We start from the raw sequence: 22,520 nt of genomic DNA, 5'->3' as shown, positions 1-22,520 counted from the left end.
GAGTATAGAGTTGAATAAATCAATAATTGCTAAGTTTTTCCAAAATATTTGCTCTTTTCCAGATAATGTTCTACAAGTATTTCCTTGATACCATGTGATTCCTTAACCACTCTGTGTGGCAGTAACTATTTGATCTGCAATTATTCAGATGAGGAAACCAGAACACAATAAAGCTAGAGTCTAGATACGTAATTCGGCAAGACACATGTAATAGAGGGAAATGCAGAAAACATATACAAAACACAGTTGCCATTGTACTAGGTATGTTTTATTTATTTTCCTCAGAGGATTATTTTTAATACTATGCTTGCACTGTCCTTTAAAAGCCAGTATTCAATCTGTTTTTCTCAGTCTAATCTCCATATTTCAGCCCGTCAACTTCTCCTGAAAACAGCAGCTGCAACTGTACCAACAAAACATCCCTCCTGACAAGTTATTGATAGGGCTGAAATTAATCTGATTTTTCCCTAATTATAAATTAATTTTTCCATAATATGCAGGACTTAGTTAATGCATTTTAATTAAGCATTTTGAGCCTTCACAGACTGGTTTGCTCTGGAAAGAAATATATTCTATCTTGGCATTTCTGTGGTTTGTCCCCAGGATACATTTACAAACACCATCATTGCCAGTCTACTAGCATGGGGAGAAGAATAAAGCATGCCCAGTCTACTGAAACACTTGCCCTCTTCACATAACTACTAATAAAGTAAACTTCCATTAAAGCTATTTGTGTATGTGCATGTCTGTTATAATAACTCTGCCCACTAAAAGGTTGTTAGACATTTACAGAAAACAAAGACAAAAGAAAGTTTAGATTCTCTGGTTCATTCCGAAATTTTAAAATAGCTGTTTTGTTAAACAATTTTCTCTGTGGAACTAAGAAACCCACAGATTTTCAAAGCCATCCACTGCACACATGAAAATAAAATATAAATGTTTGAGATGCCTGCCATTCCCCATCTTAAAATTCTTTGAAAATACAGGTACAAGGTTGAGGTATTCTTTAGGGTATTTTAAGAATGCTGCCTAAACTAATACTCATTTAGTAATCACTACAGAGGCTGGAGAAATGTACTTTACTGTCCTACTATTCAATTCATATTGCTGGAACTACATGAAGAGTATGAAAAGGCCTAATGATATACTGATATCAACCTATATAACCCATGAATCTAAGAGCTTAGTGGTTGAATGAGAAGGAAAAAAAGCAATTTTCCTCCACCTTTGTACTCCATACAAGCACCTATTACTTTCTGTTCTAACTGATCATAGCTTGATTGCCTAAGGTATTGATTTAAAGTCATAAAGAACTTTTTGGTGGTCTGTTAGAAATACAGATGAGTCTATACACTTAGGTATCAGATTTGATATCTGGAAACTATACCAACACAACCACAAGTGGGCTAATATTTCCTCCCTATACCATGTTTCACACTGATTTTAAATCATCAAGCAAGAAATAATTTTGTTGTGATACTGTCTCACTTCCTGTCAAAATAGGAAACTTAAATTGAAAAAAGGATCTACCTGACAAACGTAACTGTAACCCCTTTACACATTATCCTGACAATGAAATAAAATAAAAAAGAAAGGAAATTGTGTATTTCCAGTATTTTTTCATATATTTTTATTGTAATTAATAGAAGGGTTACATTATGTTCACCAGATAAAAGGTGCATTACTTCATAAACATTGATACCCTTTCTCATGTCTTGGTCCCCATTTCCCTTCCCCCACCTCCACCCCTCATCTTGTTTTCCCCCCTCCCTAACCTATTTCAAATAACTAAATAAGCATATATACAATATATGAGATACTGAGGTAAAAGACTGTAACAATATGAGATAACCAAGGGACAGCAAAAGAGATGAGAGATAACATAGTACATTAAGGACATATTTTCAAATTTTGGAAACATCTAGTTATCCAGTTTCTCAGAGTAACCAATAGTAACTGAAAGCATAATATAGTTGTGGTTCCCAGTATCTTAAAATCTAATTCAACTGGGCCTGATCATTTCAATTCGTAAGTTCTACTTTGTGTAACGAATCAACATCTCTTTTGAAAAAGTATCTATTATAAAAGATTTATGAATGTACTTTACAAAAAGAAACTAAATGCAATAATTGTGTATAATAACTGGTAAAATTCTTTGTTCTGTTTCATTTTTTTTTCTTCTCTTTTTCCCCCCGATGGTGGTTACTAGGGTTTGAAATCAGGGCCTTGTACTTGTTGGGAAATAGCCCCCAGCCTCCATTCTATTCTATTCTTTCCTCTTAGAAGCACTCATAAATCAGGTGCTGGTGGCTCACGCCTGTAATCCTAGCTACACAGAAAGCTGAGATCTGAGGATCACACTTCAAAGCTAGTCAGGGCAGGAAAGTCCACATAACTCTTATCTCCAATTAATCATAGTAAAAGTCAGAATTGGTATTATGATTCAAGTGGTAGAGTTAAAGTGCTATCCTTGACCAAAAGAACTCAGGGACAGTGATTATGCCCAGAGTTGAAGTTCCAGAACTGGAACACACACATAAAATAAGGCATATAATATAAGCATAGAAATGTGATAAAATAACTTATATAAGAATATTACTACTGCTATGATATATACTTTCATGGAGAACTAATGAACAGTATTTTCTCATTTTAAGCAAGTCTGAGACTTTGACTCAGCATAAAACATGGTTTCTATGGTGTAACACTGATACATTCAATTGAGTGCATCTATACTTGAGGGATGATCTAAATGGAGAAAAGTTACTTAGTTCATTACTACTTCATTAGTAGTCAACATGCTGATGACTGAAAACGATGTACAAATGTTTATCTATTTTGTAAACAATATGTAGCTACAGGACTTAATGGAGTAGTTTAATATAAATACACATTTTGTGACTTCGATAAATGTAGCAAATAATAAATGCTGATTTGGGTAAATGCATATGTGTTTGTGGAATGTTGTAAGAAAGAGGAGTAGAAGAACACTTTAAACTGAAAACATGTAACTCGAAACACGTAGTGAGATTTCCATTGAGAATTGTAAATAGGGATGTATTTATACATCATGAACTTTAAAGTCTTGGCCTTTGCAAGGTCATAGTACAGTGACTACATAAACAACTGAATTTTGCTGAAAAATATGGAAGAAACTGACAGAGTGACTTGTTATAAAAGTGAAAAGTTAGAAAAATATAAAAACATAGAAGCATACTAGATACATTATGCTTTTAAGAAACATTAAACTTTAGCATTAACATAATGATAAGTATTAAACCTTAGCACTAACATTAATAAGTTAAACTTTATTAACCAGAATATGACAGAGCAATATGCTTTTAAAGTGTTTCTGCATAGCATAGTGGTTCAGAGCAAGTTTTGGATCCAGAAAGCATAAATCACATTTCAGCGCCAGCTGCATAATTGAAGTAACTCACTGAACTCTGTGACTCACTTCATCTCTGAAATGGGGAGTTTTCTTGGAATTAGATGAATAACTACAGAATATCTCGCATTAATTATCCACAGCTAGCTACCACTTTGCCCAATATGATCATACTTACTTTAAGGAAAACTTGCAGATCTTGAGTCTGAGTGTGCTGCAGAATGTCTTGCTGTAGATGTTTGAATATGGCAATGCAGATATACACTTGGTAGTCGGGACCAAGGAAAATACAAGTAGCAATATAATGGCATATTTCTATCCAATCTAAGTAATTCCAAAAACACTGTGATATCCATTGTAGGCAAATCTTGGAAAAAGAACAAAAGTTCATTAAAAAGCTTATAAGATGACCATTGACTTAAAAAAAAAAAAAAGAAACCCCAAAGCCCAAACCAATGGAAAGCCTTACAATTAACAAAACTAGAAAGGAATTCTGTATTTTAGTCTAATGACTATACTTTTCCTGTTTGCTTATTGTGTGGAGCAACTCATGGCTTTTGGACTCAGAAGTTAAGGGTAAATGATGATAGTCATACTCTACATCTATCTGTTACTGGAGATGCTCTTACTGAACACTGCTCTCTCTTCTCAATAACATTGGTTGCTCTCCTCAGATTGTAAGTGATGAGAATATTTTAATTCAGAGATGGGAATTTTTCTATTCCACCTTAATCACAGATGTGTAATTATGCAGATGACAGATTGTTAAATGTTACATTAATGCAAATGGACTCTTGCGAAATCAGAAAATAATTTAACCCAAACAGAATTACAGAAGATATAAATTGAGAGTGAATGTAGAGAGCAACTTGAAAATTAGACTTTTGCAAAAAGGTGGGGGGTTTTGTGTCTATTTATGTAGCTTTTTTTCTTTTTTTGTAGCTTTTTTCTGAATAACATTCATCCAGATTATAAAAGTCATCCATGCCCATTGTGAAAAACAGATACCCAAAGAAAAAAATTTTAAGTGAAAAAGACATAGATTAAGCCTGCTAGCATTTTACTACATTCATGTTGCAGACTGAACCCCCTCACTCAGCCCCAAAAGATGCATCAAAGTCATCCCCAGTACTTTAGCATGTGATCTTGCTTGGAAATAATCTTTGTAGAGATAATTACGATAAAGAGTTCCTTAGGGTAAGCTCACACTCAGTATGACAGGTGTCATAATAACAGGGGAAAATGGACATAGACAAACATGTCCAGTGAAAGACCAGGAAAAGGTGCCATGGAGAACAGCATGTGAGGATGGAGGACTGAGATGATGGGTCTACAAGGTCAGGGGAACTTTAGATGACCAGAGGCTAGGAAAGGCTCGAAGCAGGTTACCTCCAGAGTGAGCAAATATTACGGGCACTCTGATGTTTGGATTTCTGGCCTCCAAAACAATGAGAAAATAAATCCACATTATCTTAAGTCACTTGGGTTATGGCTCTTTGTTATTAAAAATTGATAAAATTATTTTCACTTATATTATAATTTCCAGATTATTCTTTATTGAAGATTTCTCTTAATTCAAACAATTTTTGTTATATCAGAAGGTAGGGAAAGGGAAGAAAACAAATAGAGTGGCTTAAATTACTTTGTCAAAGGTAGTAAAGATATTTTTCTTTTTTGGAATACATTGTTTTGTATATTGAAAGTTGCCTCTTAGTTTTCTGATTCAACATTGTAGTTTTTGGTTCTGCTTTTAAATGGCAAATATGGAATGTTAGTTTGCTCTATCTGTAGTAGCCAACTACTACAAGCCAGATCAATGAGTTGACATAGTACTTTCTCACTGTTCTATAGAAATCCATCAATCTTATTTAAAAAAGCAGAAATTAAACACAATTGGAAGACATTTCTACACCACAAGTAGTGATAGTTACAGGGTATATTTTTGTTGTTCATCTAGGTAAGATCTAGATTTGTTCTAATAATTTTACATTTTCAGAAAGTGTAAAATAGTTGTCTGTGGTCAGGATTTTGTAATGCACAATAGATAACTAGTAACATATTCAAGCATAATAATTAATGACATGGAGTAGTGACTCTAAGGAATGATAAGAGATGAACTATTAATGATACATGGTAGAGCTGGGAGTTAGTGGCTCATGACTATAATCCTAGATATTCAAGATACTGAGCTCTGAGGATTGTGGTTCAAAGTCAGCCTGCACAAGAAAGTCTGTGAGATGATTTTCTCTAGTTAACCATCAAAAAGCTCAAAGTAGAGCTATGGCTTAAGCAGTAGAGTCGTATTGTTGAGAGAAAAAGGAAAAAAGAAAAAATACATGGTAGCCTCAAGAAATGGTAATTTGTTCAAAATGTCATTAGAATGTGATTTTTTTTGTTGCTTGCTCAAAAGAATATATTCAGCCTTCTTTCTTTTTTAATATACCAATCTCATTACTCTTAGACTCTAATTAGCAAATATATATTTCTATGTTTAATTTTTTATACTCTAGTTTTACATGCTATTTTTACTCAAGATTTTAACACAAATCCTTTACTACTCAATCTCTAGTGTTTTAAAAAAACACTTCAAAAAGTGCTAGACCTAATTATATCAAAATAAGTAAGCTTTGAAACATAAAATTTGTAACCAAATGGTTACTTAATCACATATACCTAGTTACTTTTATCCTGTTTTCACATACTTTAATTAGCAATAAAATGAAAAGCAATATAAATAAGGCAACGATTTGTACTTACTAAAGCAAAGCAAAGCTACAGGAATCCAATAAAACATATTTTATATTTGATAAAAAGAATGTGACTGCTCAGAAATAATTCAATGGTTTTATTCAATAAATCTACTATGTATATTAGTTTTCAGATTGTTAAAGGTATATCAAACTGGTAAGGCATATCAAATGGATATATTCAAATTTTTCTTTTAAACTTCTGAATTGATAAGAGGAATAAGTGTACTGTTTTTCTCACTGTTTTGTATCTGTCTGTATCTATCTTTATATCTATATTTATATCTATATCTATATAGAGATATTATGCTGGAACTTGAACCAGGTCCTCGTGCTCTCACTCAGCTTTTTTTCCCTCGCTAGATTTCTTGCTGGCTAGTTGTTAATGTATTAATGAAGCACAATGACTGCAGTTGATTAGAATAAGGCACACATAAGGGTTGAAGAGGTGCCGTTCCCCATGGATTACCTGTGATGGGGCAAAGCCAGACATATGAAATGCAGAAAACACAAGGGGTAGCTCAGCCTTCAGGAGCATTTCAATAGAGTGAGTGCTGCAGAAATACACTGGATGGATGCCCGATTCCACAGTATCGACAGGGAGATAGCGCTATAGAAAACAGAGAAATGGGAGCCAGTACATATACATATAATTGAAAATAATCAGATGGGTTATTTATGTGATGGTATAACAGATTATTGTCATTATAATAATTATATAAATAAAATTATTAAGTCGCAATAAAAGCAGAGTTATATACATTGCTAAACCATAGGGGAAAGAGTAAAACTTTTGACATTTTAGTAACTTCAAAGTCTGTGGAATTGGCCAGGAGTTTAGCATATTGGTAGACCCAGGTTCGATTCCTTGGTACCATGTACATAGAAAAAAGCTGAAAGTGGTGCTGTGGCTCAAGTGGTAGAGTTCTAGCCTTGAGAAAGCCCAAGGACAGTGCGCAGGTCCTGAGATCAAGCCCTAGGACTAGCAAAAAAGAAAAAATAAGTCTATGGAATGACCAAAAAGGGTACTGCATGAACAAATAAATGCAAGTGAATGAATGAGAAATAAATATTTTATATATTTAGGTTAAGTGTGCTTCAATATGTTTGCTATTTCTGGTTTTGGCCAATGGTTGGTTACTGAATATTAAAAAAGTTTTTATCAGATTTGGAGGTATTTCTCTAGTTTTACATGATGATATTAATCCAAATCTGAACCTGAAATAACAACAACCCATATGGAGAACTCTACAATAAACCTAACTCTAAACCTGGAGCAAAATACATAATGCATCCAAAGTTCTCTGGGTAACTATTTTTTATGCTATGTATAGTTATATGCATGACTCTATATTTATAAGTATGTTTCTATGTGATATATTTATGACTATGTATATGTTTATTTCCAAACTTGGATTTGCCAGCAATGTTTTCACCATTCGGTTTATTTCAGCTCTTACTCATAATTTTTCGTTATGAATGATCAGTAATGTTTTATTTGCTCTTACTACAAATTCAACAACTACCTAGTATAATTGTTATTAGCAAAGAAGAACTGCTTTCTGGCAAATCTGAACTGCTTACTTGCAAATTTGGGGTCAAGTATCAAGAAAAACACGCCAATAAAACTGGTGATTAAGTTACATACGAAGACTTTACTGGATAAGTCCAATCTTAGAACTTTTTCTGCACATGTTCTGAGGCTAGAATTCAGGGTCTGAATGCATCCCAGAGTTTCTTTTGCTAAAGGCTAGTATTCTTGCACTTATGCTGCAGCAGCTCTCACAAACCTTCGTGCCTGCACGGACTCGGAGTTGCAATCCTTAGATCTCAGCCTCCTGAAGGGCTAAGATTACAGGCATGAGCTACCAACACTGACTCTTCAAAATTTTTTAATTAAAGACACAATACTTTAAAATTAGGACAAATCAAACTCATAAATTACCAAGTTCAAAATATGAAGGATTCTTTGTAACTTTATTGCTATGGTACTTTTAGAGAATTAGATCAGATATACATAAAGTTTCTGAAAATTATCAACCTGACTTATCATACTTTTGTGTTTTGAAATGACCATAGTTTATCATTTCACATTGCAAAGATATTGATTTATAAGTATAAATACAGTAGAGAAATCATCCCTTTTTTCTAATAGATTCTCTAGGAGATATCACACATGGACAAGAACATGGTACTTCTACATAGTAATGAATGAAGACATAGCACATTAAATGGACATCTTAGGATCAATTCATATTGATTTCTAGAAAAAAATTGCCATTGAGTAGTTAAATATAATACAGACTAAGAAGTACTATCCATTGATTTCCTTTTCATGAAAACTAATGCATTCTGCTAATGGCTATTTGTATAATTAATATGTATAATAAACATAAATTTTAAAGTGAATTTACATAGTTATTTTTGAGACTTGTACATAGTAATAATAAAGAATTTCAATGTCTACCTACCACATGTCCAGGGAAAGGGTTTGGAAAATTTTAGCATAGCTGATGCAGTATCTGTATTTTTCCCCAAATGGGCATCTTAACAAGATGTAATACATGAATATTAACATAAATAAAATTGAGGGACATACTTTCCTCTAAAGGAATCAGAAAATGTACAAGCTATTCAAGCCGTGGAATTGTTATTAATGAAAGTACTTCAATAAAAGTTCAGGGTGCATTTTCAAAATGCATATTAAAGAATGGCTCTAGTCATCTATAGAATATTTCTAATTAATAAATGATTTTCTTCTTAATTTAATGATTAGGGCAATTTTTCTACCAAAACAACAATAAAAATACTCTTTTATTCTTTTCTTCTATCCAGAATTTACTATTTAATTAACTAATGAGTTTATAACTATTAAATTGCAATTTTGAACTATTTTGTTATGAAAATTCTTCTATTATCTTTACTCTTTTATTTAATTATCATTCAGTAAGACATCAAGTATTGGGAAAATACACAATTGATAAAAGAAAATTACTCAAAAAAATTCACTAAGAAAAATGAGCAGGAATCATTAGAGCCCTCTACAAATAAAATAATATCCAAGTGAATCTAAGTATGATGTTTGTTAAAATAGTAAACTTTCCCTTAGAAAAGAGACCAAAAGCTGGTCTCTGATAGCTCATGCCTATAATCCCAGCTACTTAGGAAGCTGAGCTCTGAGGATCTTATTTCAAAGCCAGCCCAGGAAAAGTCCCCATGTAGCTCTTATCTCCAATTAACTACTCAAAAACCAGAAGTGGAAGTGTGGCTCAGCATGGTAGGGTGTGAGCCTTCACTTAGTGCTCAAGGGACAGTATCCAGTCCCTGAGTTCAAATCCCACACGTGACAAAGAGAGAGAGAGGAGAGGGGGAGGGAGGATACTCTTACAGAAATATGTAGTCTTGGTAGCCAAAGGAAAGCAGAGGTGAGGAGCCTGGAGAAGTGTTGAAGAAACTGAAATGTTTTCTCTTTGTCCCCCAACATTATCATGAACAGAGAAGATGCAAACCAGTCATGGCCTGGGTAGTTCCCTTGAAGGCAGACTAGAAAACAAAGTTAAGGAATTTCTGCAGTCTTACAAGTTGAGCTAAAAGAACTGCATGAATATTCATTTGCAGGATCTCCATCAGGAAATGGATACTAATGGAATTTAGTACTCATTGTGTCTTCAATCAATATACAAACTATTCAAGCTGTGGAAGTAAGTTATTATTGAAAAGTAAATCAATTCTCTAATTACTACTTTAACGTACTATTTGCTTACATATCTAGAGGAATTCAGTAAGAAGAGCAACTGGAGGAGAAAGACACTGTTCTTCTGTAAAGCTACTTACTTAAGTCACAGACACAACAGTATCCACCAGCCTTATCTGCTAAAATACTGGCATGACCAAGCATAATAGAACATATATAATTTTTTAATTATATTTTCCCTTGAGTCAACAATTCAATTGAAACTATGAAAGAACACTGTCAAGGTAAAAGAGCCACAGCTCTACCAGGAATCTACAAAACCTCGTTGCAAAACAAAACAATTTGATTTTGTATGACAATACTGCTAATGATTTCATTCAGTTTAAGATTCAATGAGATGAAATGTTTGGCTCAAATTAATAAAATTCATGTTTGTAATACAAAACAAAATGCCATAAGGATATACCACAAATCACAGGATAATTTTACTATATAAATGTGTTAACAAATCTCATAAAAAATATGTAAAACATGGAAGAAAGATCAACCACTTAAGAATCCACTCAAAAGGATATGAAGCGAAGATTTAACAGAAGAATGCTGCTGTTTCAGGAATCTCTCACAGTGCTTTAAAACCAAGGCAAGATCATTTTCTGCACCATCTTTCAACAAGTTGAGAAACTTGCCATACCTATATTTTTTAAAAAGGTCACAAAAACGTACAAACTGTGTACTATACATTCATTTTTTAAATATATCAACTATATCTCTCGCTATATATTCTGATAAATATGATGTATATACATTTGTATTTACATTATTTAAAAACTCCTATTTTTAGTACACAATGAATTGTTCCAGTAAAATCATAATATGTGTTGCTTTTTATTCCACATGCTTCTTTTGACATCTTACTAAGAATTTCCTTGATGACCTCTGTAGGAAAACCAAGTTACAGAACTGCTTTATATTATAAGAGATTTAATTCAGTGTCAGTGGTTCAGTATGTGGATACCAGATTGATTTACAGTACAATATACCCAAACAGTACACACTTTCTCTGAGTGCTGGTGCTTCCCTCCAGTAATCCCAGCTACCGCTAAAGAGGCTAAGAACCAGAGGCTCAGAAGGCTCAAAGTCAACCCAGGTAGAAAAATCTGGAAGACTCCATCTCCAAAATAACTAGCAAAAGAACAAAAACAAAAACAAAAACCAAGACTCAAGTGGTATCAAATGGTAGAGCATCAGATGATTAAGTAGGTGAGGGACTACACGGCCCTAATTTTAAACTCTGGAACTGGGAAGGAAGGAAGGAAGGTAGGAAGGAAAAAAGGAAGGGAGGGAGGAAGGGTGGGAGGAAGGGAGGGAGGGGAAAAAAGATAAAAGGAAGGAAAGCAAGGAAGGAGAAAAAAGGAAAAAACCACTTTTTATTTCTTACAAATACTTCGTTTAAAATATAGGACTATACGGTTCGTGTTATAAACAAATTTCATTTCAAAAAGGAGATAAGGCCCTACAAACTATTTGCGTGTGAAGGGAATACAGAGTCTTAGCACATAATCAAGAATTCTAGATGGAATGAATAGCAAAATTTGCATTTGTGAATCAGCTTTTACAATGTGTCTCCCATGTGTCTATCACATACTTGATTGTGAAGCTGACCCTAACATTAAAACAAGATGGTTCAGGGCCTCCTTTAATAGGCAAGAAGTTTCAGTGTCTTAGTCTTTAATCCCCAGTTTGTGACTATGCATGACTATTTCTTCTAGAAATGGCAATATGTATTACAAAAATTCAAACCACAATTTTCTGACTCTGTTCTTAAGGTACTTTTGTATACTTTGTTAGTTTGACAATTAGGACTAATCACATTTTAGAAATTGGTATGATTGTGTTACCAATGTGCTGATTTTTACATTGCTATTTTCGGGAAAAATCTGAGTCTTTGAGTCTTAAACACACTGTAATTAGCCTCTGGAATAATAATGCACTGTAACTGATTTACAGGCAGAGATAATTTAATCATGAACCAAAATGCTGGAAGATAAAGTTATTCTTTTCTGAGTGATAAACTTTGCATTTAAAGAATACAAAAATGGTTGGTTGTTAAATATTATTAAGCACATATCAGACAGATGAGTTCTCAAAGTGCACAAGGGAGATTATTTCCTTATATACCTGACAGTCATTTTAATGCCAAGCTGCTGTACAGATGAAAGACTTTCATTCTTCACATTTGCATCAGTGGCTAGAAACAATAGAAAACTGAGTTATAAAAATGTATAAAAGTCTGCATAATAATCACATTTTAATTGAAAATTGATGAAAGCAATATTTTTACATATTTAATGGGAATTTGGAAGACACTGATGAATTTGTTCTTTTATAAGAGCTGCCAGTTATATTTTCAAAGGCATTAACAGGGAACTTTTTATAAGTAACTTTACTCTTATAAAAAACATTTTTTCATATATTTTTATTGTAATTAATAGAAGGGATACATTATATTCACCAGACAGAAGGTACATTACTTCACATACATTGATACTCTTTCTCATGCCTTGGTTCCCATTTCCCTCACCCCATCCCTCCATATTGTTTTCCTCCCTTCCCTATTCGACTTGAAATAACCAAATACGCATATATACAATATATCAGATAAGCAAGTGAAAAACTGTAACAATATGAGATAACCAAGGGACAGAAAGAGAGATGACAGATAACATAGTACATTAAGGACAACAGTCACTCATTATATGGCTTTTGTTTCTATGTCCTGGAGGTCCTTTCATTTAGCATTTGTTGTATATGGCCTTATGTATCTAGGTTTTGTTCTATTGTAAATCCCTGCTAGGAGAGCCCAAGGTTTCTACTGATTATAACAAATGAGGGAAACCATTGAGCTTATGTTCCTTTGAGTCCGGCTTACTTCACTTAAATGACTAATAAGCTCATGCCTGCAGTCCTAACTATTCAGGAATTTGAAATCTAAGGGTTGCAGTTAGAAGCCAGTGTGGCTAGACAAATCCATCTCATTGGAGACTCTCATCTCCAATTAGCCAGCACAAAGCAGGTACTGGAGTTGTGTCTCAGAGGGTAGAGCTTCACGAGTAAGCAAAAAGCCAAACACGGGGCCGGGAGTTTGGCCTAGTGGTTAAAGTGCTTGCCTAGCATGCATGAAGACCCAGGTTCGATTCCTCGGTACCACATACACAGAAAAAAAGCCGGAAGTGGTGCTGAGGCTCAAGTGGTAGAGCTCTAGCCTTGAGAAAGTCCAAGGACAGTGCTCAGGCCCTGAGCTCAAGCCCAGGACTGGCAAAAAAAAAAAAAAGCCAAACACATGTGAGTGCAGGCCTCAGTACTGAAACACACACACATACACACACGTATACACACACACACACACACATATGCACACACACGCAGACACATCCACACACGTGCCCCCCCCACACACATGACAAGTAAAGAGAGTAATTCTAGGCCAAATACAATATGTACATTTTTGAAAGATCCTTGGTGAAGGTTATAAATACTAACAAAAAATGAAGAAGAAGGAGAAGAAGAAGAAGAAGAAGAAGAAGAAGAAGAAGAAGAAGAAGAAGAAGAAGAAGAAGAAGAAGAAAACAAAACAAAAGAATAACAGCAAAGTAGAACAGGCTTGGTCAGGGTGGTTAGGCACCAACACAAGGGTGCAGGGCTCACAAAAGAGAGTGAAAGAAGATGAATATGGTCAGTACAGTTTATTCACATTTATCAGAATGGAATAGTGAAAACTGTTGACATTGTTTTAAGGAAGGAAATGAGATAAAGTATAATGATACAGGGTATGAAGTAGATGAGGATACTTTGTTTCAATGTGTGAAAAAGTCACAATGAAACTGCTATTATACAATTAATGTGTGTTATGCCTGACTTGAAAATAATTTATTTTACTTTGCCACACATAAAAATGAACAAACAAAGACCAAAAGAAATCATTAGACATAAAAAACAAGATCAACAACACTGTAACTTTTACTATGCAATGAATATTAAAGATTTTGGATTATAAATATGCAAAACCATCGTTATTTATTCCTTCCTGACATTCATGTGAAAAATTTCAACAAGCATTCTTTTACTTTTACTGAATAACAATATATATGAGTGAATTTCTTCCTGCATACAACGTTTCTTTATGAGTAGAAAATATGATCATCGAAAAAAATGAAAATATGATCATCTACCAAAAGTGAGGAAGCCTAGAAGGAATAATGAGAGCCTGAAAGCTTGGGATGATTCTAAACATTGGATGATCCAGTTCACATAAATATTTAAAAGAACTGCAAGTTTCTCTAAAGAAGCGACTGTACACACATGTACATATGGACACACACACACACACACACACACACACACGCACACACAATTAAGAGAAGCCATCCAATATCACACAGTTATCTAGTGCTACACAAAACCAAAACCCAAGTTTTTCTGAAACCCATATAGCTGGGACCTCCTGGTCATTACATATTAGTAGATTTCATACTATCAATAGGATCTCTGTTTTAATTGTAGGCTCTTTCATTTCCTTTAACAAATTATCTCTGATACAGTGAGTCCGGAATACTAGGCAAGAAGCTATGAGGGATAAGAAATAAATGAGACAGCATATGTTCAAAGAACTTTTCCCTACAGTAGTGTCAAAGATAAACTGTGTATAGAGATAACTCTGATAAAGGTGCTTTACAAGCCTAAGCGGAAGAATGGTGCAGACAGAGTGTGATGAGAATTCTAAGGATTCTCTCCATATGCTTAGGAAAATGTGCCATTCAAGGTGAACCTTAAAATATGAATAGACCTTAGATCTTCAAAGGAAGGGGGACAGCCAGGCGCAGTGGCTCATGCCTGTAATTCTAGCTACTGAGGAGGCTGAGATCTGAGGATCAAGGTTCAAAGCCAGCTCGGGCACAAAAGGACCTGATTCTCTTATCTCCAATTAACATCTACAAAATGGGAAGTGGGGCTTGCCTCAAGGGTAGGGTGGTAGCCTTGAGCTGAAGAGCTCAGGGACCAGCACCCAGGTCGAGTACAAGTCCCATAACCCACCAAAAACTTAAAAAAAAAAAAAAAACAAAGAAAGAATAAATGTGAACTGCTATGGAGTATCTACTCTTGACTGTTAGTAATCAATCATCAGTAATCCAAGTTAAGGAAGCTAACTCAACCGAGTTTGCCAGGATATTTCATGATGAGAAAGTAGCTTAGGTCTCACGCAGCAGGCACCAAATCAGTCCCAGGGGAAGGAGACTAAATAGCCACCATACCTAGAAGTGGTTATTTTCTTCCAGACAAAGAAGCTTAAATACTCAAAAACTCTTTTCTAAAATGCCTGGTGAATTACTTGACAAGTCACATCAGAGTCTTTTATTTAGATTGGAATGCAATCTTAGCAAAGCCGTTTATGTTTTACTTACAATGACAGCAGTTAAGCTGCACTTTCTATAGTTTGTATTTTCTTGATATTTACAAGTGTCATGGTGGAAATAGATGTAACTTCTTTCCCTGGGGAGTAAACCAGTTCTGTACTTGGGAAAGATCTCTACAGATTGAGGTTGCTATTCAAAGTTGTCTCCCAAATTTTCGAACTGGAATGGGCATGCACTTTTTTCTCCCTAGAAATCATAAGGCTAAAGAGGATGTAAGTCTCTGGAAGAAAGAAATGAGTCTACCACACAGGGAGAGACAAAGAAATAAGACAGCTTATTTTTATAAGTCAGTAATTCTTTTCTGATTCTTTTGTTGCATAAAGTGATAGAAAAAATTGGCTTCAGTTATTATTACTTAGTATAAAAATACCCTTTTATAGAAATGCAGGCATTTTTTTAAACTATCACCTGTCATTCATCTATTCAATTTATAGAATTATTGTTGGGGACATCAATTGATTGGGAGAAGAGGGAAGAGCTTTTAAAGCAATGTACCTAAAAGTCAGATCCTAAGTTCCAATGGATTACACTTCCAATCAACTATCATAATGTGATACAGTGACGATTAATGTGCTTTCTGTCAAGTATATCAAGCTAGGTTGATAGAGACATCTCCCTGAAATATAGAGAAAGGAACATGTGGTTGTGGGGAGGAGGATGGAGAAAAGGACTCCCCATGCCTAGTGTTGTATGGATCATAGTGATTTCCACCAGAGACAGTGGCATCCATCCGCATCAGTGAAGTCCCAGAAGTCAAGAAGCAAGGTGAGTGATGCTACCAAAGTAAGTGGACAACCACTGTACTGTAAGCATTGGATCCATCTCCCTCTTCCCTTAGAAGAAAGGACTCCTTCCAGAGGGGGCTAGGTACATGGACTAAGGTAGATCCTTTGATTTTTATGGAGCTGAGTGGGAAATTGCCATAGTCTAATCCACTCTAAAAGCTTGTGATTGCATTTTCAGATACAACCATAATGCTGGCTCATTTCAGTGGAAAAGAGTTCCCAATAATGGCTATGACTCAAAATCCTCCAAAGTGAACTTCTTGTTTTATAAGATAAACTAGCTCTACTATAGACCAATCAAGTAAAATGCAAAGGCATGATCATTTTAAAAGACTTTACATTTTCCTTTAGGCATTAAAATTAAAATCAACATGATAAAATTTGGTCACAGTTATAACATTTATTATTCAAATTCAACATTAGTGAAGTGTTCAGTTAAATTCTCAAGAAGGTTTTTCAGTGGTGTTCCTGTGAAAACGTTGAGTACAACAAAACAAGCATCAAATATTCCATTTGTTAATGTTACATAAAATAGATATAATAACTTTAATATCAATAAAAATCGTATAGAAAATGAACATGAAACCAGAAAATAATGTAAAGTGATAAAGCAAAGGAGAGCTTAAATTTTGACACGTTTTGCATATATTTTGACAACTTAAATGAAGAAAGGAATATTAAACTATGAAAATTTCTTTCTTTCTTTTTTCTTTTTTTTTTTTTTTTGGTAATTATGGGGCCTGGGCACTGTCCTTGAACAACTTTGTGCTCAAAGCTAGTGCTCTCCCACTTGAGTCATATCAGCACGTCTGGTTTTGAATAGTTTATTGGAGATAAGAGTCTTATGGGGACTCTTTTGCCCACCTGGCTTCCATCCGCTATCCTCAGATCTCAGTCTCCTGAGATGCTAGGATTACAGGTATGAGCCACGAGTACTTGCCCTGCCCAGCTTCTTTTATTTTTAAACTTCTAACATGAAGAGAAAAATGAAAAAAATAGAACATTAGAGGCAATTTGACTAATAAAATATTAATTCTTGATTTGTTTCAGGAAGCTGAGCTGACAAAATGTGAATGTCTATTAAGATCTAGGAAAAGAAGGAAGATGGCACCGAGACAATAGGGACGCTGCCTAGCTTTCTCTGACAAAAAGAGAGAACCAGGGAATCCCACGAGCCAACTACCTAAAGAAATCCACAACAAACTCAAAAAGCAACGGAGAAGGACTCAAACCGGAAAAGAAATCCAGATAAAGCTCACATCCAACTTTCTCAAAGAATTTGGAACACGAGGACCCCTCCCCCACCTCTCGCCCAAAGCCGGGAAAGCCGCGGAAAGCCGCGAAAAGCGGCAGCTGGCGCTGGACCAAGCCGTGAAAAGCAGCTTGAGCGGGTGCCGGCTCCACGCGGGGAAAGCGGCGGCGGGCACCGGCTCTAATCCACGAAAAGCGGCGGCAGTGGAGGGCGCCAGGCTGGGAGCCCAACGGCTGCAGAAACGAGCACAGAACCGGGCCAGCGAACGGCGGAAGCAGCTGAACCCAGACGCGGAACCAGAACAGCAAGCAGCGGGACCCAGACGCAGAACACAGGTGGCGGCGGAGACACGAGGGGAGTGAAAGACTCCCCACCACCGTGGAGCCCCCGCAGACGGACGCAGAGGCGTGAGTAATACAGCGCATCCCCAAACACATCGGGAAAGAGGAGCGGGTGCCAAGCAATAGAACTTAACTCAGACCCCAACACCCCACCCGAGAAAGACTGGCAGGAGCAGGAGGGCAAGGAATTTAGAATCCTGTCCCTCCCCTCAACAGCCCCCTCCCTCAGGCCATTGACTGGAGATTGACAGGCGGGCTACCCATAAGACCCAGCACCCCACCAAGGGAGGCGGGGCTGTCCCAACTCCCACCCGCCCAACGGGCTCAACCCCCAGCCCTCTGACTGGAGACTGACAAGCGGGTGGACCCTAAGACTCAGCACCCCACCAGGGGAGGCGGAGCTGTCCCAGCTTCAACCCGCCCGCCAGGCTCCTCTCCCAGGCCACTGGATCTGAAGAGTGGAGGGCGTTGGGACCCTGCCTTACAACAGTGGGTAGGAGGTGCGGGTAAATAGGAGCCTGCATCTACCCCCCCTCAATTCTTGAGCGGGGCATCCTCCAGCTGGGAATCCTGAGCAAGACACCACCGAGGGCCCCCCCCCACAGTCACAGACTCTGACAAAGCAGTGGAAACACAGCAGGGATCTGAAGGGCCGACCAGCAGCCAAGCTCCCCTTCTGAGAACCAAAAAGGCGCGGCTCCGCCCTTGGAGCCCATGGCCCCTACTGGGCCCTGCCCCTGGGAACAGAGGGGTCTCCTGCTGGTCCTGCTGAGAGCCCCTGAAACTCTCAATCCCCAGACCCTTGGCTTGGGGCCACCCCTGGAAGCAGCACAGGAAAACGTCCGCCAACCACGCTCAGACGGAAGCTCGCAGATCCATCCCATGGTTCACTGTGAGGCCACTCGTTGGGCTAAGAGCTAGTCGCACAGCAACACATAAGTTTTATTCTAATACTTTCCAAACTTTGTACTCAAATACGCTACCTACTTACCCCCTGACCTCTCTCATTCTATTTTTCTATCTCTGGACCTCTGCTCCTCTTTCAACCCTTATACTGCATGGATCTACACTTGATGGCTGTTGAGCAACATTGTATATCTAGGTGTTTAATTATTCTCTAGGCTCAGAGGGACTTAAAGACAATAGAGATTGGATTGAGAGGCTTATTGTTTTGGATATAAATCGCTTATCAGTGAATTATTAGACTAGTCGGTAACTGCACAAAAAGAAAGAGTGATTACACTAATCAAAACTTGTGAACATCTAGAGTCTGCAGCTACAGAGGTCTAGGTTGGTTATATCTGAAAAACTATAATCGTGTTTAGTATTAATCTTGCTCCCATTTTCAAATGGGCAGAACAAGAAACTCAAGAAAAATGTCAAATCAAGAAACAACATCCCCCACCCACCCCCATCCAATGTAAACAGCCAATGGAACAGTCACTGGCAAACCTAGAGGAGAGTCTTCCAAGTGCTGTACAAATGCAATTGATAAACATCATTAATGAAAAATGTGAAAATATAAAGAAAGAGATAAGGGAGGAAGCCATAGCTGAACAAAAGGAAACCATAAACAAGGTGATAAGTGAAAAAGAAGAAGCCATAAAGGAGACCATAATAAAGGTTTTTCAAAGAAAGGTGGATGAATTCACAGAATCCACAAATAAAAAGGTGACCGAACTCCAGCAAATGTCCAAAGAAAATAAAGCTACTGAGCTAACCACTCAAATGGAAATCCATACATGATCTAAAAGAAGAGATGCAAGGCATCAAAAATGAGCAATTAGTAGCAAGGGAGATGAAAAATAAAGTAGATAGCTTTGATAGCAGGTTAGACAATGCAGAGGAGAGAATTTCCGGGGCTGAAGATAATTTAGTTATTATAGAGAAAGAACAGAAAATGAGTCAATCCAAATCTAGGAAAAATGAGAGAGCGCTTCAGGAGGTCCAAGATACAATTAGGAAGCCTAATTTAAGACTAATTGGTATTGAGGAGGGCGTGGAGAAAGAGGTCAATGGTATTGGAAATATACTTCAGGGAATCATCTCAGAGAATTTCCCAAATATCCAGAAGGGCAGACCCATCCAGATACAAGAAGCTTTTAGAACCCCAAACAGACCTGACCAGAAAAGAACATCCCACCGCCACATCGTAATCCAAACTGGATCAATAGAAACCAAAAAAAGGATCCTAAAGGCAGCCAGGGAAAAGGGTTCAGTAACCTATAAAGGAAAACCAATCAGAATAACCCCAGATTACTCAGCAGAGACCATGCAAGCAAGAAGCGACTGGAAGCATATATGTCATGCCCTTAAGTCAAATAACTACCAACCAAGAATACTGTACCCAGCTAAGCTCTCATTCATAACTGAGGGAACACTAAAAACATTCCATTCCAGGGAAAAGCTGCAACAATATGTCGCAATAAAACCAACACTACAGAGAATTCTCAAAGATGTTCTATACATAGAAAACCAAAATAAATGCAATATAGGGAAAGAAATGGCACCTAAACAGCATACCATCTAAGGACCACAAGAACTGTCAAGACACAGGCCCAAATACAAGCTTTTAAAAATGGTAAGACCTAATAAATATCTCTCAATCCTAACTCTCAATATCAATGGACTTAACTCTCCAATTAAACGGCATAGGCTGTCTAGTTGGATCAAAAAGCAAGAGCCATCGTTCTGCTGTCTTCAAGAGACACATCTTACCCAAAAAAACAATCATCTTTTGAAAGTGAGAGGTTGGAATAAACTCTACCAAGCTAACGGCCCCCATAAACAGGCTGGAGTTGCCATCCTCATATCAGATAAAATAGACTTCAAATCAAAATTAGTAAGAAAAGACAAAGAAGGTTACTACATACTACTAAAGGGATCTTTCCTCCAGGAAGACATAACGATCCTAAATATTTACACACCCAATCCCGGAGCTCCAAACTTCATCAAGCAAACTTTACTTACACTGAAACCATACATAGATCGAAATACAGTGATTGTCGGTGACTTTAACACATCACTCTCACCTATGGACAGATCAACAAGGCAAAAACTCAACAGAGAAACCTTAGAACTGAACAACTATATAGACCAACTAGATCTAACAGACATCTGCAGAATATTCCACCCAGCAACAACACAATATACGTTTTTCTCAGCAGCACATGGAACATTTTCCAAAATAGATCACATCTTAGGCCATAAAACAAACCGGGACAGATTCAGAAACACTGAAATTATTCCATGCATACACTCAGACCACAAAGGCATCAAACTGGAACTGAACACACATATCCACCAACGAAAACCCTGTAACTCATGGAGACTGAACAACACATTGTTGAATCACCAATGGGTCATCGAAGTGATCAGAACAGAAATCCAACAGTTTATGAAATTTAACAGTAAGGAGCACACAAAATACCAACTCCTTTGGGACACAGCAAAGGCAGTTCTCAGAGGAAAATTTACAGCGCTGAGTGCTTACAACAACAAGTTGGAAAAATTGCAAACCAACAAGTTAATGTCTCACCTTAAGCTCCTGGAAAAAGAGCAACAAACCAACCCTAATCCCAGTAGAAGAAAGCAAATTATTAAAATCAAAGCAGAATTAAATGATTTGGAATCCAAAAAAACTATAGAAAGAATCAACAAAACAAGGAGTTGGTTCTTTGAAAGAATTAACAAAATTGACAAGCCCTTAGCAAATCTTACCAAAAAAAGAAGAGAGCATATCGAAATAAACAAAATCACAGATGAAAATGGTAATATCACGACAGAAATTACCAAGATCCAGAATATCATGAGGGAATACTTTTCAAACCTTTATGCCAACAAATTTGAGAATCTAGATGAAATGGATGAATTCCTAGCCAATATTAACATACCCACACTGAACCAAGAAGAACTAAGCCAACTCAACAGGCCTATTTCAAGCTCTGAAATAGAAATGGCAATTAGAGAACTTCCACCTAAGAAAAGCCCAGGGCCAGATGGATTCACAGCTGAATTCTATAAGGTCTTCAAAGCAGAGCTCACACCAATATTCCTCAAGCTCTTCAACGAAATTGAAAATGAAGGTTCCTTACCAAACTCATTCTATGAAGCCAGTATAACCCTCATCCCCAAACCAGACAGAGATTCATCAAAGAAAGAGAACTATAGACCTATATCTTTGATGAACATCGATGCAAAACTTCTCAACAAAATACTGGCCAACCGTCTACAACAACTCATCAAAAAAATTATACACTATGATCAAACTGGATTCATCACAGGGAGGCAAAGCTGGTTCAACATACGCAAATCAATTAATATAATTCAACACATCAACAGGAGCAAAGACAAAAATCACATGATTGTCTCAATAGACGCGGAAAAGGCATTTGACAAGATCCAACACCCCTTTATGTTAAAAGGTCTGGAGAAACTAGGAATCCATGGAACATTCCTCAATGTAATAAAGGCTGTGTATGAGAAACCTACTGCTAGTATTACACTTAATGGTGAAAATCTAAAGCCATTCCCTCTAAAATCAGGAACGAGACAAGGATGCCCACTCTCTCCACTCCTCTTTAACATAGTACTAGAATTCCTAGCCAGTGCAATAAGGCAAGAAGCAAGCATAAAGGGGATCCAAGCAGGGAAAGAGGAAATAAAACTATCCCTCTTTGCAGATGACATGATTCTGTATCTAAACAATCCTATAGACTCTACTCCCAAGCTCCTTGAGCTGATTCAAAGCTTTGGAAGAGTAGCAGGCTATAAAATCAACCCTCAAAAATCAACTGCCTTCCTTTATGCCAACAGTGAGGGAAACAAGGCAATAATCAGGAA

The 22,520-nt window shown here is 36.7% G+C and overlaps 1 protein-coding gene across 1 annotated transcript in view; it reads right to left on the bottom strand.

Moving 5' to 3' along the window:
* Tbc1d32 (TBC1 domain family member 32) overlaps window positions 1-22,520 on the bottom strand; it is a 146,319-nt gene that overhangs the window by 9,480 nt on the left and 114,319 nt on the right. The window contains 5 exon segments of the mRNA XM_090338207.1: window positions 3,567-3,755; window positions 6,605-6,745; window positions 9,524-9,678; window positions 10,405-10,520; window positions 12,008-12,077. Coding sequence (XP_090194333.1) covers window positions 3,567-3,755; window positions 6,605-6,745; window positions 9,524-9,678; window positions 10,405-10,520; window positions 12,008-12,077 — 671 coding nt within the window.

The sequence above is a fragment of the Megascapheus bottae genome, chromosome 8 (assembly GCF_031878675.1).
Source record: "Megascapheus bottae isolate mThoBot1 chromosome 8, mThoBot2.hap1, whole genome shotgun sequence".
Classification (NCBI taxonomy): Eukaryota; Metazoa; Chordata; class Mammalia; order Rodentia; family Geomyidae; genus Megascapheus; species Megascapheus bottae.
Note: the sequence above shows the minus strand (reverse complement) of the source record. Positions and strands in the feature narration are given on the sequence as shown.